Source organism: Colobus angolensis, unplaced genomic scaffold (genome assembly GCF_000951035.1).
Source record: "Colobus angolensis palliatus isolate OR3802 unplaced genomic scaffold, Cang.pa_1.0 Scaffold203, whole genome shotgun sequence".
NCBI lineage: Eukaryota > Metazoa > Chordata > Mammalia > Primates > Cercopithecidae > Colobus > Colobus angolensis.
In genome coordinates, this window is record NW_012115189.1 from 4,793,707 (window position 1) to 4,809,849 (window position 16,143).

General features: G+C 34.5%; 1 protein-coding gene across 5 annotated transcripts in view; it reads right to left on the reverse strand.

Moving 5' to 3' along the window:
* The window catches only part of MAP3K7 (mitogen-activated protein kinase kinase kinase 7), a 74,263-nt gene that overhangs the window by 14,709 nt on the left and 43,411 nt on the right, over window positions 1-16,143 (reverse strand). For 3 of the 5 annotated variants that reach the window (XM_011941944.1, XM_011941941.1, XM_011941942.1), the window contains 2 exons: window positions 15,802-15,882; window positions 7,295-7,359 (listed from right to left, as the gene is read on the reverse strand). In XM_011941944.1, coding sequence (XP_011797334.1) covers window positions 7,295-7,359; window positions 15,802-15,882 — 146 coding nt within the window. The remainder of the gene's footprint in view (window positions 1-7,294; window positions 7,360-15,801; window positions 15,883-16,143) is intronic. The other 2 variants (XM_011941945.1, XM_011941943.1) reach the window with 1 other exon arrangement.

Genomic DNA, 16,143 nt, shown 5'->3' on the forward strand with positions numbered 1-16,143 from the left:
ACCAACCCTCACTGGGATTGTTAGTGTTCCATTCCTTAAGCTGGGTGGTGGGTTCACAAGTGTCCATTTTATTATTTTCATAACTTATACATTATATGCATTCTTATCTACATATTAATATTTCATATATTAAAACTTTTCAAAGGATACAGAAACTAAAATGGATTTCCTTTTTTTTTTTTTTTTGAGACAAGAGTCTTGCTCTGTTGCCTAGGCTGGAGTGCAGTGGTGTGATCTCGGCTCACTGCAAGCTCCGCCTCCTGGGTTCACACCATTCTCCTGCCTCAGCCTCCTGAGTAGCTGGGACTACAGGTGCCTGCTACCGTGCCCAGCTAATTTTTTTTTTTTTGTATTTTTAGTAGAGACGGGGTTTCACCTTGTTAGCCAGGATGATCTCAATCTCCTGACCTCGTGATCCGCCTGCCTCGGCCTCCCAAAGTGCTGGGGTTACAGGCGTGAGCCACCGTGCCCAGTCTCCAAAATGGATTTCATAAGGACTTTTTAAAAAGTCCTTGATGTGTTACTGAGTACCAAAGAGGAGACTTGAAAAGAACTTAAAAAGAACACAGAGTTATAGAAAATAAAACATAAAATAAATTCATGAAGAATCTCGTATCTAGCTTTAACATAAAACACTGAAATTCAAGACTGCAACAAGTAAAACGAAATCCAATACAAAAATACCTTTGAGTAGAATCCATCGTATGTGAGTTCTAATTATGCTGTAATGTCTGCTTTAGATCACTTCAACCTCTCTTTATCTGGAGAGGGGTTGGGGCTGGGTTAAGAATGTGATGAGAAGTGTTCCATATAGTGCTAAAATTCTATGATTTCAGGCCTTGAAAACCCACAATGGATTCAGGATAATAAACAGTGAGAGGTACTTTGTTTTCCTCTCTTTTTTTTTTTAAAATAATTTTTAATTTTTGTGGGCATATAGTAGGTACATATTTATGGGTCAGTGCATTGCTAATGTACATTTTAAAAAGAGAAACATATGTTTGTGACATGTGACAATCAGTATCAGTTGTGAGAAATCAACAAGATATAGTAGAAGCAATAATTAGGTTTTAAAAATGAGAATGGATTCAGTATATTTAAAAAAGAGGTCACTGAAAATTTGCAATATTAAAACAAGTAAGTTGGCCCTAATACGAATTTTACAGTACTCCTTAAGTTTAAATCTTTTGCAAAATGATTCTTTGCTACATGTTTCTTTTTACCTTCTACTTTCCAAGAAACTCTTAGCACCTTCTATGCATGCTTGTTTGTCCCCCTTGTCATTTCCAACAGCTATGAAACTAAGAAATATAAGACTCGCACTTTTAGTGCAAGTTTCAAAACTGTCTTTAGACCAGCGTAGAGTTAGATTTAAATCCATAAACTAATAAATAAATCTTTATATTTTAAGAAATGTCTATCTCAATAAATAATATGCTAATACATTTGTATAAAAAACTAAGGAAATATTTAAAAACAAGGCATAATTGTAGTTTTTGAATATGTGAATAACAGAAGGCATAAATAAGAGGAACACATAACATCTGACAATTAACCAAAAAACTCAAAGTAGTCTGTGGCTGAATTTATGTTACTGCTTGTAACCAACTACTGAAGAAGTTTTTATAGTAGCTACTTTTTAAAATCACTGATAAAATTCTGAGAGTCACAAATGCTCTCAAACTATTCAAACTCATTTAAGTTGCTCCTTCCTTTAAGACATTTGCAATTACTTATTCTATCCCCACATTAACTGCAAAGTTTAAGAGATATAGGCAAACCTGACTTACCAAAAGGATTGGATATGAAAGTGGTTCCAAGAGTACAGAAACGCAACACAGCAATTTAAGGCAGCAAAAGAATATCAAGCCAAATTTAAACCGCAGGGGCAGTCTACCATTAGTAGACATGAACTGGAATTGGCCTTTGACCAGAAATTTATCCCTATATTTATAAAAAGGAATTGGAAGTTATTTTACAGACAAAAATAAAGCTCAGCTTTTAATATCTTACCTGAAAGACTGGGAAAATATTCTCATAAGTCAGGAATTTAAGCCCAGTGTTATTATTTAGACTGACATTTAAAAGCTATTTAATATCCTCAGAAATCTTAGTAGCTAAAATTATACAAGCACAAAACACAGAGATTAAATGATGACTTATATGATATTTTTGGTAAAGTAACTTCTCAATAATATAAATATTTTTAAAATGGGTATAAGTTGGTAATGTGGATTTCCATGGGTACTTTATTATGGTAGTCACAGATAATTAAATCTATACATGAAGGTTGTATTGAAAACATTCTTTCTAAAGGTCTGTAGGCTTGATCTAATTTTGGCTTCACTACAGTTTTTCATAAGGGAATTTCAGAATTTTATTATTCTTACATGGTCTTCTACAATAGAAAGGTGTCTATTCTCCAACAGAGGCTGGGCGTAGTGGCTCACGACTGTAATCCTAGCACTTTGGGAGGCTGAGGCAGGCAGATCGCTTGAGGTCAGAAGTTCGAGACCAGCCTGGGCAACATGGTGAAACCCTGTCTCTACTAAAAGTAAATAAAAAAAAATATTAGCCAGGTGTGGTGGCACACGCCTGTAATCCCAGCTACTTGGGAGGCTGGGGTGGAAGAATCACTCGAACCCAGGAGGCAGATGTTGCAATGAGCCGAGATCACACTACTGCACTCTAGCCTGGTTGACAGGGGGGACTCTGTCTTGGGAAAAAAAAAGAAAAAAAAAGAAAGGTGTCTATTCTCCAATAGAAAGGTATAGTATGAAGAAGGAATTACTCAAAACTATTACGTAAGTTTTTGATTTAGAGTTTAACAGAACATTTGTTTACACAAAAGGAGGTATAGAATGAAGATGGACAAGAGTAGTATGATAAATCACATCCCTTAAATATGTAATAACAATGTATATTAATATCACTCAATATGCGACGAGACCTTTAAAGCAAATCCTTTCCATGATCCTCGACACAAGGTTTCCTTATGAACAGAAACAACACTGGTGGGTTTTACTTCTTTCCCTTTCTAAGTGCTATTTTCCTTTTGTTTCTGGATGGTAACACACTATTATGAGAGCAAGGAAGTGGCATCAAGAGCCCGGTGAGGCACACTGTGGAGAGGCCGGCACACAACATGGATTAGTATCTACTGTGTGCCCTGGTACTTTCACCTCTGTTAAGAACTCTGGGAGGTGGGTGTTATGGTCCCTATTTGTAGATAAGGGTGCAGAAGCTCAGGGAAATTAAGGAACTCGCCCAAAGTCACATATTTGACAATAAAAGTAGATTATAAAGTCCATATGGAAATGTAATATGTCCACTTCTCTAAATAATCATAACTGTATCATCTTGCAGTCATAATTTTCATTGACTGCAGCCCCCTCTAAGAGAATTCTTGAATATACATCTATACTGAATACAATTCCAGAAGTGGTATTCAGGCATTTATAAGAATGTATATTGTTTTAGTGAAACACAGAATGGCTCACCCAGGTGTATAAAACATAAATTTGTGCGGTCGTCGGTAGAAATTTATTACCAAGATAGGTTAACCTTGCTCAATGATATGACACAGCTACAATTCATCATCACTTAACAACTATTTAAATAATTAATGACAATGCAGACTATTAGAAGCTAAAATACCTAAATGTAAGAGATCTAGGGCTATAACAGCATGCATCACATCTAGTTTCACATGCAAGATAGAATGATTAGAGTATAGAGTTTGTGTGCTTTGGAATCAGGTCTGGATTCAAAACCTGGTTATACCTGCACATTATGCACATGTACCCTAGAACTTAAAGTATAATTAAAAAAAAAAAAAAAAAACCTGGTTATAAGAATTACTGGCAGTATAAGGAAGTAAGAGACTTAGGTCAGTTTTTCTCATCCTCACTTTACCTGGCTGCAAATGAGATGAAAAAGTACCAACTTCACAGGATTAAGATCCTGATAACAGGATTAACATTCTGATAATGTATACTGAGAGCCTATCTGGCACAAAGTCAGTGCACAACAAATGGAAGCTATTATTACTCTAGTTTTCTAATTGATTTGGGCATAAGTCTGATCTCTCCAAATGAGGTGCTTGGGGACTAGGCTTTATTGGTATTGTCAAAGCCCTCTAGCCAAAGACTGCCAGGAACACACCAATAGTGGAAAGAGTCGGGTTTAATATTTATTGCAGTGAAGGAGAATGCTTACCATGGGGCAGCATGGGTTGTATCAGTAAGAGGGTTTTAGAAAAAGAATGTATTATAGGATTTAGGCTTTGGTTGGGTGATTTTGGGGAAACTCTAAGGAACGAGGGGTTCATTCCAGATTGGCTGCTGTCAGAAAGCAAGGGCAATTCTACAGGGAGGGCAGTCCAGAGTGAGGACCAAGCTGTAATAGGTACAGAAGCAGCAGTCACTCTTAATAGCTGGGAGAGGACAATGTTAAGTATTTTGTGGGTGGCACAGTGACCTTGTTTTTGTCTGTGCTTAGAAAACATTCCGATGTAGTCTTCTTTTGTCTGCTTTTATCATGGGCTCAGCATTATCTTGTCTGATGTTGGTGTTCTTAGAGATTATGTCCAATAAGACAGTAACATGGTCTAGCTCTGACAGCCAGTCGTTGAGAGTAACGCCGGCTTCTAACAACAGTGAGGCCACAGTGTCAAACCAGTTCCTGGATGTCAGGGACTGCTTTTTTCTTTCTTAGTATCTTTTCAAAGCTTCTAGGAAGTCACATCTATTGAGTGTTTAAAAAGCTTCCTGAATTAATGAAAAAACCATGTTTTAAAGTGAGTTGTATGTTTTAAGAATGCAATCTTTTACAATTATACTTATATCATTACTTTTAATTAAGAAGCTTGCTTCATTTACTATTCCTCTCAAATGGATGGCAGCAGAAAAACAACCAATTTAATTTTAGTTTACAGTTGGAAATTCTAAGTGATTTTACTAAGATTATGTTTTGAGTCAAGAGCCACAGTACAATCAGTTTCCTTTCCTCTACAAGATGTAATGTTATTACATTTTATTAGGAAGTTCTCTCTCTTCTCTGATGATTGTACTCAGTGCGCCAGAGTCTTTTCTTCATGCATTCCCATGGCCAGAAAAAGAAAAAGAAATTAACTCTGAGCATCTGCCTAATCACACTTAGCCAGACTTCAAAAAGGATGGCACCTTCCAATTTTGAAAACACATATTGTGAATACTTTTCTTCCTCAAATGAATATTATCTTTGTGAGTAATTTAAAAGATTTAATGGTCACTTACCATACACTTTTTGGGAGAAATGTTTTCATAGCACATTAGGATTAGTATTTGCCACCCTCATGCCAAGCTGAACATTAGGCATTTTAAGGTTATAACAGAAATAATTTTGAAAGAGTGGATCAGTTTTAAAATGTGGCTACACAATGGTCATATATCACCTGTTTCAAAACAGGTTTTACTGCCATATCAAACTCTCCCTCACCCCAAATCTTTCAGAGTGGTCTATGACAGTTCCACAAATAACTGTCCCACACCCATAGTTGGCCTCAGTTCCAGCGTTTTACTACCTGAAGGTGTTGTGAATTAAAAGGATAACAACCAAAATCTCAAATAATGTGGAACTTGTGAAGAAATAAGTAAGACCTGGTGTGGGAAGATCAGCCCTGAATTATGGCAACACCTTTATTCTAGAGTCTACAGAAAAGCTTTCAAACTAGTAGCTGCTCCTGATATGTCTTAGGGCAAGCTTCTCATTCCTAGTCAAACACTTGGCTAGAAGTTCTCATAACTGGAATATCAATGGCAATAGTAAACAGAGTTTAAAAGGCTGAGCTCATCAAGCCTCCAAAGAATCAAAGCAAATAGCAGATGTCAAACTATCTGTTACTAAATGGGCTGATTAAAACTTTTAAGTATCTGAGGGGGAGAAAATGGGAAACTTCAGCCAAAAGTTCTGGGGTCTTAACAAAACAGATATACCGAAAAAAACTATCATTAAATAATGAAATCAAGATTTAGAGTCACTAGTATCACAAAACATAATAAATTAATGTGTCTATATATATTTTATTTATATATGTGTGTTTATAAGCATTTTGTGAAATAAACATATTTCCAGATGTAAATGAAGATCAAGGATATTCACCACTTAAATATTTGAAGTGGTTTTTGGTAAGCTGGTTAAGTTGATGGGCATGCAAGGCTTTTTTATTAATGACTACAAAGAATCTCCAAAATTTAAAGTATATTATGAAAATGATATAATAATAAAATACCTTTTTAGGATGACAAGTACTAATATACATTATCATAAATTACATCAGATTGTTTTTAATATATAAATGCTAAAATTTTATAAAAATATGGATCATGAAGTAATAATTTCATTACTTAATACTTAATAATTTAATGCTTAATACTTCTTAATACATAATTTCATTACTTTATTACTTTCATTACTTTTATGCTGCTCTCATAAAACTTATACAGCTGAAAACAAACACCTCATAATTAATCTTCATTCATTTTACAGAATATAGTATATAATAAATTATATATGTCAAGTGTATTAATCTGAGTAACAGAAAAAACAATGATTGAGCTACTTTTATATACCTGGTGGGTTAAAACTCTGCACTAATCAGTAATGGCTTAAATTATAACACTGTCTGCATCATCTGCAAAGAAGCAGTAATAAAGAGATAAGGAGAGTTTAGAGGAGGATCCAGAAATATAAACAATGAAATCTTAACAACTGGAATAGAAGCTTTCGAGAGTTTACACATTTGCTCAGTAAGTATTATCTTAAGGATATTTGAAAAAAATATTAATCCAGTGGATATGCCAAGTTAAAAGATGTTAGACTTCTCCACGTATGCCAATGCCCTATGTGGCCCTAGGGGAGTAGCAACTTATTGGGGAAATGTTTGTTACCCTTATTAGTAAAAAGGAGACACACTAATGATTAACTTTAAAGGACACTTTAATGATAAATCATTACATTATAAAATCGAATACTTACTAAAACATATATAAAAACTATATAACATATATACAGTGCTAAAGAACAATTTACTTTTTCATGGAGTTTAACAAACCTACTTTCAGAAATTATCTTTCAAGTTAAATTAACAATGGCACCTATGTTTTTTCCCCTAAGTGTTTAAGTTCAGGTGCAATGAATTTCTCTATCACAACTTTAGGTCAACTCATAAAACTAGTTTGCAGAGTAGATTACAGTTAATTCTTGGTTTCTACCTAGTATTCTTCAAAGATAGAAAATTTGAATATTGTCTTACCTGACCAGGTTCTGTTCCAGTTACAGTCAAGTCTTGGATGGATCTACGTCTTGGCTGTCCGTTGCCTTTAAAAAGAAGAAAAAAAGTAAAATACTAAAATCTATTCAAACAGACAAAAAGGGTGTAATTGCTACAGCAGAAAGTTGGAATTTGTTGCTCCTTGGATCTACACAAAATGTTTGTGGGGGAAAAAAAAGTGAGTTTATTGCTAAGAAAAAAAAAAAAAGAAGAGAAAGATGTAAAGAAAGGAAGAGAAACAGCTGCAGTGTTTTAACTCAAAAGTTGCTGGCCTACAACAGAGTATGTCCTAATACAATAACCACTTCTACCACATGAATAGCTGCTGAACTCTCTTCCACCATCTTCTGTCATGTGTTTAAATAGATGAATGCTTGGGGGCTGGGGCTGATGACGGCATCTATTTCAAGGGCCTTACGTTACAGTTTTTACAGCAAGACAGCTAGCAGGTTGTAAGACACAACTGACTTTAACTGGCAGCAATATCTTGTTCATTTCAGGGTCTAAAAGATGCTTAGGCTTAAATGTATTATACTGAGTCATGCTTACTTAATCCCCATTAGTCTTTGTCAGAATCTAGTAATTTATTATTTGTGAACAACAACTCTTAATTTCCCACTGGATGTTAATAACTGTCACTCTGTTCTCAAATACACAGCTTGTTGAAATGGGCTATTTTGTTAATTCTGCTTTAGAAACTTCTATGCGTATAATTTATTTAATTCAAAATCAATTTATGAAAGAATTATACATATATAAGTCCTCAGCAAAACAATGAATTGAGCAATAGCTTCACTCAGCACTTTTATTTGGGAATAAGGCTGTTCATGCAGTATCCTCTAACATGAAAGATCAGCTGTCTAAAAGGAAACACCAAAATACTGAGTAACAGCTGATACAATACTCAAAATTCTTTTGACTCTGAAATCTGTATTATGTAATTTCTCAACTAGTGGCAACACTTAGAACATGTACTCACTCTAATTGTAGTTTCCCGATTAGTAGACAGAATTCATTCTTAAAATTTTAGACTTCCAGAATCTTTCATAGAAACATCTTTTTAAAACCAATCAGCAATATAATTTAGCACCTTAACCCACATGACCCCATTATTATGCTGCAGATAAACTAAAAGGACCTTACAATGGAATAAGAATGTTTAATGGAATAATATATGTAGTGAATATAAAAACTCAAATTTGTAACTCCTCTTGCAAATGTAAGACATCATCAGTTTTTTTCCATTTTAAGTTATGTTTTATGATTCTTTGCATAATTTGAATTCAAATTTACTTCAAATGCCATTTTATTCCAAAAATTTCAACTTTTCATTACACATTAAAACAACAAACTGTGCATGTATTGAATTAGACCCACTAGATCACTTTTATGAATACTTTCAACTACCCCTGTTTCCCGAGGACAAAAAGGATCCCCACAACCATGACTAATAAGCAATTTTAGTCACATTTCATTCAACACACTCATTCTAAAATTAGCGGTGATGAGACAGGCTTGTAAAAGTGTCTGGAATTCTCTTTTCAGATTAGCAACACAGCAACATTTGTGAATCTGAGGAACCACCCAACACATGTGTCTATAAACCATTACATCACCATTGCAATAACAACAAAAACTGAACTCAAATTTAGGTGGAAGAATAGGAGAAAGGGGAAGTAAAAACTTTTAAGGAAGTAAGGTAAAGAAGAGCTGACAGTTAACAAATGCCATAAAACGAAAAATCTTTAAGCTACCACATGAATCAAAGCAAGCAGTGTTAGGCAATGCATTTTAATTAGCACAACCATGGCAGAAACCATCTGGCAGATAGTTCAGACAAAGCGAAACAGAATTGCAATCAACAAATACTTGTTGCTCCAATATTAAATTTTAAGTCATAATTTAGAAATATGAATGTAAGAAAAATCAACCTCCTATTACTTCAAATGAAAATTACTGGGTGTGTTCTCAGTAAATTTGAATTGATTCTGAAGTTTTTTGCAACAGAATACTAATTTAGACATTCACTCATTTTACCTTTTTTGGTCCTTTGATATGTACATACCTATATTATACATGGCCGTGTAGATGAAAAAGTAGTAGAAATGAGGACAGCATGATGTAAACAGATGCCTGATCAAGGAATCTGAAACCTGCATATGCTATCCTGAGTATTTCATTCTGTAATGAATTCTGGAATGTTCATGTCTTATAATAGAGAACAAATTACACTTTTTAGAATGACTTCTAAGAATACATCACATTGCCAGTGCATACTAAATCTGCACTCCTGCCCCCTGCAAATAGAAAGCAACTTGGGGGTCAGTTCCATTCTTTTTACAGTAATGTCATTAAGACAGAGCCCCTCTTCAAAAAAGCTGCTCTTTTAAGTACAACTGATTTCCTGAGCTAGTATTTAAAAGTTATCCCGGAGTTCTTCCAGAGACTGCTGGCTTAGATCCCAGACAGCCACTCCTATAATTTTTCTTATCAGTTAAGCTCATAGTTTTCCTTGACTTACACTACTCTCATTTTCTACTTTAAAACTTCCTGAAGACTGTCTTCACGTAAAAATCAGCACTACATTTTCCGGGAGACCTCTCTTAACCTAAATGTTAGAAATTTTGAGATTCACAAGTTTTGAATATTACAAATTACGGGACACCATTCTCTTCATGTGTAAAGTACCCAAGATTAAAAAAAAATGCATAGCATGATATAGTAGCATCACATTACTGCTTCATGGTAAACTGAACATATAATTTTAAAATATATGTTCTCATTTAGGTGGCCAAAGTTTCATATTTCTTTACTAATTTCAACAAATTCTGGCTTTTTCACTGGAAAGGTCAGTCAGGTGGTTTATTTGCTTTCCAATAAAACAACTTTATTAGGTTAGAGTTGAATTTTTTTAGATTACAAAAAGTGATCTTGGTAGACTATTCAATATGGCAGGAAGGCCACCTAAATATTCATTATAAAGTTAGATTAACTTCCCTATTCAATTTGCCACAAATACAGAATTTTATTGAAAGTGAGGTGGCTATACACAGAAACTAGTACAGTACATCTTACTATATAGCACCCCTTAACCCCAGGATCCCTATCAAAGGCTTACAACTGCTAATGACACTATCTGTGCTAGGTAAGAACTTGCCAGATCTAGAAAAACTCAATTCTGTCTCTCATTGCCTCTTCATATTGGTGCTGCAGTAGTTTGGGGGAAATATTTAATAACTTACATGCTTCCAGTTAAAGACAGGCTTACAAATATTAGTTATCGACCAGCCCTTGAACCAAATATAGTATTAAAAGAGTGATCTTTTCATCCTGGTGGAGAAAGCAAAATAGTGCTCATGTGTCCTTGAAAAGTATCTCTGCTTCCAGTTGTTTAAGCATTCTATAAAGCCCTCCCCACCTATGTTATTTGCCAATACCTGACATTTGAAACTTCTGAAGGAGGGCAATAAGATACAAGTATTAGAAGCCTAACTACCCATCTATTTTTCTGTTAAAACGTTTGGGCCTTTCTACATTCTACTTATCACAATTTACTACGTATCATACTCTTAGTAAAAAGTTAAAAAACCAATATACAATAGAGCTAAACGTCCTTGACTGAAATTAAAAGTGAATACGTGTTAAGTTTTTTATTCAGTTAAGAGATCTAAATGCGGCTGAAATCATAAGGACACCTGAGGTTTCTTTTTAGCTTTAAGAATGATATTATAAACAATAAATATCAATTAAGTTCAGGCTCTTCAGAAAACTAGACAAAAATCTTACATATTTCAGTAAGATCTGACTCAAAAACATTTGTATATTCAATCTTCTCTTGCATATCCTTAAGAACAGTATGTAAGACAGAAAATCCTCTTTGGTCAAGGCATTTTATTGCTCTCGAATGTTATGCCATATTATTTGGGCTTAGAAATAACAAAAGGTACACTAAAGCAATACTGTTCAAGGTTCTCAAATTGAAGCACTTCAAGGCAATGCTCATCTGTAGAATGGATGGTTTTCAAGTACTTAAAATGAAATCAAACATTATAATCTAATCTGAACTAAGAAATAAATTCAGAATTATCTACGATGATATAATAGCATTAAAAATTCTGTAATTTAGAAAATTTTACTCTTGCATATCACATTTGGGAAACTAGTTTCACTTTACAAAAGTAATCAAGCAGGTATGAACTATGTACAACAAATTTTATATCAGAGTAGAAGTTCAGAAGACTAATGTTTAATTAAATTGTTTATAGGTGGTAAGTATATACGCATATGACAGTATTTTTTTCCAGTAGGTTTTAGAATGCATTATCATTACAGTTTATTTCCTTAAATGCTATAACTACTCACACAAAGGCTCCAGAGCGGAACCGCCCATCTTCCATTATTGAAGCTACAAACATGAAAAAAAAGTTTGCTTTCTTAACTACTTATTCTCTTATTCTACATGTTAAACTGGAAAAGTTTGTTCCTCTTTTTTTGTAATATTTAGGCATTCTACCTGTTCCTCTTTGACACTTGGATTTTTAAAAGAAATGTAAAACTTAGGTATTCTTCTAACATCAGATGAACTGCATTGAATGTATTATTAGTTTCACAATCACAATAATCTATTTCATTTGTGTATTTGAGATGAAGGTGGGTGAAAAATAGATTCTTGGAAGCTTGGATACTGAAAAAAGGAAAATATGGGGGAAAGTAAAGAAAATCCAAGCAAAACAAAGATCTATGTTCTTACTGCCCTTATTAAAGTCCTAGAACCAAAAAAACCTAGAAAAACTTCAAGGAATCCAATAATCTGCCACCCATTCCCTTTTCTTCAAATATAAGTGTAACAAATTAGATGTACTGGCTGAAAGGAGAAAATATATGGTTTTTGAAACTCAAGTTTTAACAAAAAACATTTAAGAAAATCTATTTTTTTCTCTAAGTCCCTTCCAACTTATCAGCAAGCAAATGCATTAGAAAACTGTAGTTCAAATGGCCTAAATACTGGGCAAGAAACTTCCACATTTACATTTACTTTGCTTAGGTAGCACACTGCCGCTTGGCAGGACCTCCTGTACAAAGGAAGAGTCAGCAAAATTTCACACATTCTACTGGTAATTTGCTTTTAGCTGCGTGTCTTCTCTGTAAAAAGGAGCCAGGTTAATCTATAAAGCTCATTCTTCTAAGGGCAGATGGACAGTGGAAAGAAGGAAGGATTACCACACAAAGGTTTGCCAATTCTTCTTCAGAGCCAGTGATATGGTAGAAGAGGTATAAAAAATTGTACAGTCTGACCCACAGGGAGTCCTAAGGTATTAAAGGTTAATTTCTGTATGACCTGAGAGACTACTAAATTGATAAATACTGCTGTTTTGCTAAGTTGCTTTTTCTTTCGCATTTGACTGATGGCATAGTATACATATTTTGAAAAGCAAGCAAAAAACAAGATTAGGGTCTTCGCATTTCTTTATGACTAGGTTGGACATTTTAGTGACTATAAAGATGTATATACAAAACCTTTTTGTGATGCTTGAAGGATTGCTTTTATTAAGAGAGGTAGTTCATTCCAAGAAGTCCAGTAGACTTAGTATATTGCACTTGGCCAAAGGGAAGTATTATTGAAACTACTTATCCATATAAATAAGATTTTAAAAAAGCTGTATTTAAAAAGAATGCTTGCAATTCGGTTTCAATGCTAACTAAACAGTTTGAATATATCAAGATGTATTTGCTAATGCCATAAAGCTTGTGGGAAATCCACTTAGAACCAAAAAAATTCTAGAAAGTATTAAGAAATTTTGGAAATTAACTATCATCCTTCTTTATAATTAAAATGTCATGTATGAAATCTGAGATATTCCCAAAGGGTGGGCGGTATTTTTATATTTAATTAAAAAATATTACCTATGAGCACACTCATAACTGGCTTTTATGTCCACTAGTATCAATTCTACAGTTTGTATTCTTCTATTAAAGAAAGTACATCTGAGTAAGTTAATGTTTGATATCTGATGGGTGAGAAGACTAAAAAGAATGTCTAATAAAAGGTATTACTTTGGGAGGCCGAGGCGGGCGGATCACAAGGTCAAGAGATCAAGACCACGGTGAAATCCCGTCTCTACTAAAAAAAAAAATACAAAAAATTAGCTGGGCACGGTGGCAGGCACCTGTAGTCCCAGCTACTCGGGAGGCTGAGGCAGGAGAATGGCCTGATCCCAGGAGGCGGAGCTTGCAGTGAGCCCAGATCGCGCCATTGCACTCCAGCCGGGGCACAAACTGAGACTCGTCTCAAAAAAAAAAAAAAAAAAAAAAATTAAAGGTATTACTGAATAATATTTTCACATGAATAGCACTGCTGCTCTGGCAATTAAGATAATTAAGGTTACCTGATTCCATAAAGGCCCAATGTCATAAAAGAGGATCTCCCTGGCTGAAGAGCTCTCCTTAATGTGAACACTAAGAGAAAGCAAGAAGAAATTACTCTAGCATCTCTGACTTACACAAAAGAACAAAAAATGGATGTGATTTGGAGTCAAAGATCCGGGTCGTGGTCCTGGCTATATGATTCTGGAAAAACCACTAAACATCATCAGATTTAAGTTCTTCATCTGTTAAACAGCTTTAATTTCATCTGATAACCTAGTTATAAGGTTGTCAAAAAGGTGAAATAATATGTACTTTAAGCTACTTTGTAGGGCACAAAAAACATGTAATCGGGGGGTTTCAGCCTCAGCACTGTTGACATTTTGGGCTGGATCAGATCATTCTTTGTTGGAGGAGACTGCCTGGTACAAATCAGGATGTTTAGCAGCATCCCTGGTTTCTGTCTACTAGATGCCAGTAGTACCCGACAGTTGCAAACTATTATTCTTTCCTTATTTTTCCCTCCCCCATTATCTTGTATAGTATGGGCTATACTGCCACATATAAATTTATTCGTAATGCTTAGCCATAAGATTATACTGCCATCTGTCTAAGTTTTCCTGATTCCCTCAAACATTTAAGGGAATCACAGTTCAGCAGTATGTAAGTTTAAATGCTTCCACTTCTTTAAAGTACTAGTCCCTTATACACAGTACCTTTCAGCATGGAGGTAAAATGATCTCCATGTAAAATAATCTCTTTGTTAATTTCGAAAGCAGTCCAGATTCAATAAGTACAAATCACCATGTGAAAAATGAGTTAACTCTATTCTTTAAATAGCAATAGTGATGATGTTGTAAAATAAGAAACCACTTTGATAACCAGGGAAAAATAAATATAAAATGGTTTTGTACAGACAAAATGGCACCTAAGAATTGTATAATTCATATTTTTGTATGCTAGTTCCTCACCAGTGGAGATGCTTAGTAAGTCTGTTCATTTATTTAATAAACATATTTATTAAACACTATGTTAATATGCTTAATATGTGAAGCACTGAGCCACCAACTGCTGATAAAATCAATAATAACCACCACCACCAACAAAAAAATAATGCACAAAGATATGGTTTCTATCTTCACATAGTTTTCAGTTTAGTAGAGGAGAAAATAACCATTAAGTATTCAACTAGAGTATCAACATTGCTAAAAACAATCACAGGTAAAGGACAGCATGCTGAAGAATTCATCCAACTCACACTCAGGAGCATGTATGGAAAATATGTATTTCCTTATCAAGATTTTGGGCAAAGAGGTAGAGAAGAATCTAAAGGGATAAATAAATGATCATTTTGATAACACATTAATCAATATTGAAGGTCAATGTGCCATTTAAATTTCTATTAAAAATGGTAACATATTCATCTATGAAATGATCACCATAAGAATAAAGCAGTTTACCAATTTTAGACACTAAAGTACCATGTGGAAGTTAGGTATAAAAACATGTAATTTATGAGATTTTCCTGATAATACACAAAAATCAGAATTGACCAATTATTTTACATGATTCTTTGGCAAGATACCCTGCAAAACAGCACATCTCATTTAGTTTTACTTTTTGTTTTCTAGGTTAAGGCGAAATGCTATTTAGCAACTCTCTTCTCTCAACTTCATATTCACTTGCTACCAACAGAAAGAGGCTAGGATAGAAAGTCTAGAGGGGACCCCAAAAGCAGTAACTGAGGAAGGAAAGGAGCCAAAGAAAAGAACAAATTTTAATTAGGAGTTTCCTCTTTCTGTTGGGTGCAAAAAAAGGCTGGGTTTAAGCTCATGTGCTCACTTAAAAGTAGAGAGGAAGTTGGTAGAATTCTGGGTTGGTGTTCTCCCTTCTCCAAAAAGGGTTACTTTCTCTTCTATTTTATCCTCATTTGTTGCAGATCAGAGGTATCTTTTCAAGACTGCTTCAGAATAAATGTAGTTTTTCAATCTGTCTCCCTAATTACTGCATGCAAGGTATCCATTTTTCATGTCCTGTAAAAATTGGAGCAAGAAGCATTTTACAAGTACCAGGGATCATTATTCTGGTTCCACAGCTATTAGACCAACTCAGGTGGTCTGTGATACCTGATATGACGATCTCAGGGACATCCAGAATGTTGCCAAATGAAGCGGTTTTACGGTGGCCCCGTTTAGGCTTGGAATAGGCTGCAAAAACACATATATACAGTATACATGCAAACAACCACAAACAGTAACACAGAAAATGATTAACTACAAAAATAGACTCATTTTCAAATAGTTCATGTTAATAACATTTCATGCAGAATGGCATGCAGAACTACCTAACTTTTCATCCATGCTCAGAAAAGGCGAGATTAAAGAGCAAACAACTACCAAATACAAGATGTCTTACACACTGGTTTTAATCAGCAGAAAAAATAAAAAGAACAGAGACAAAGCTGCAGG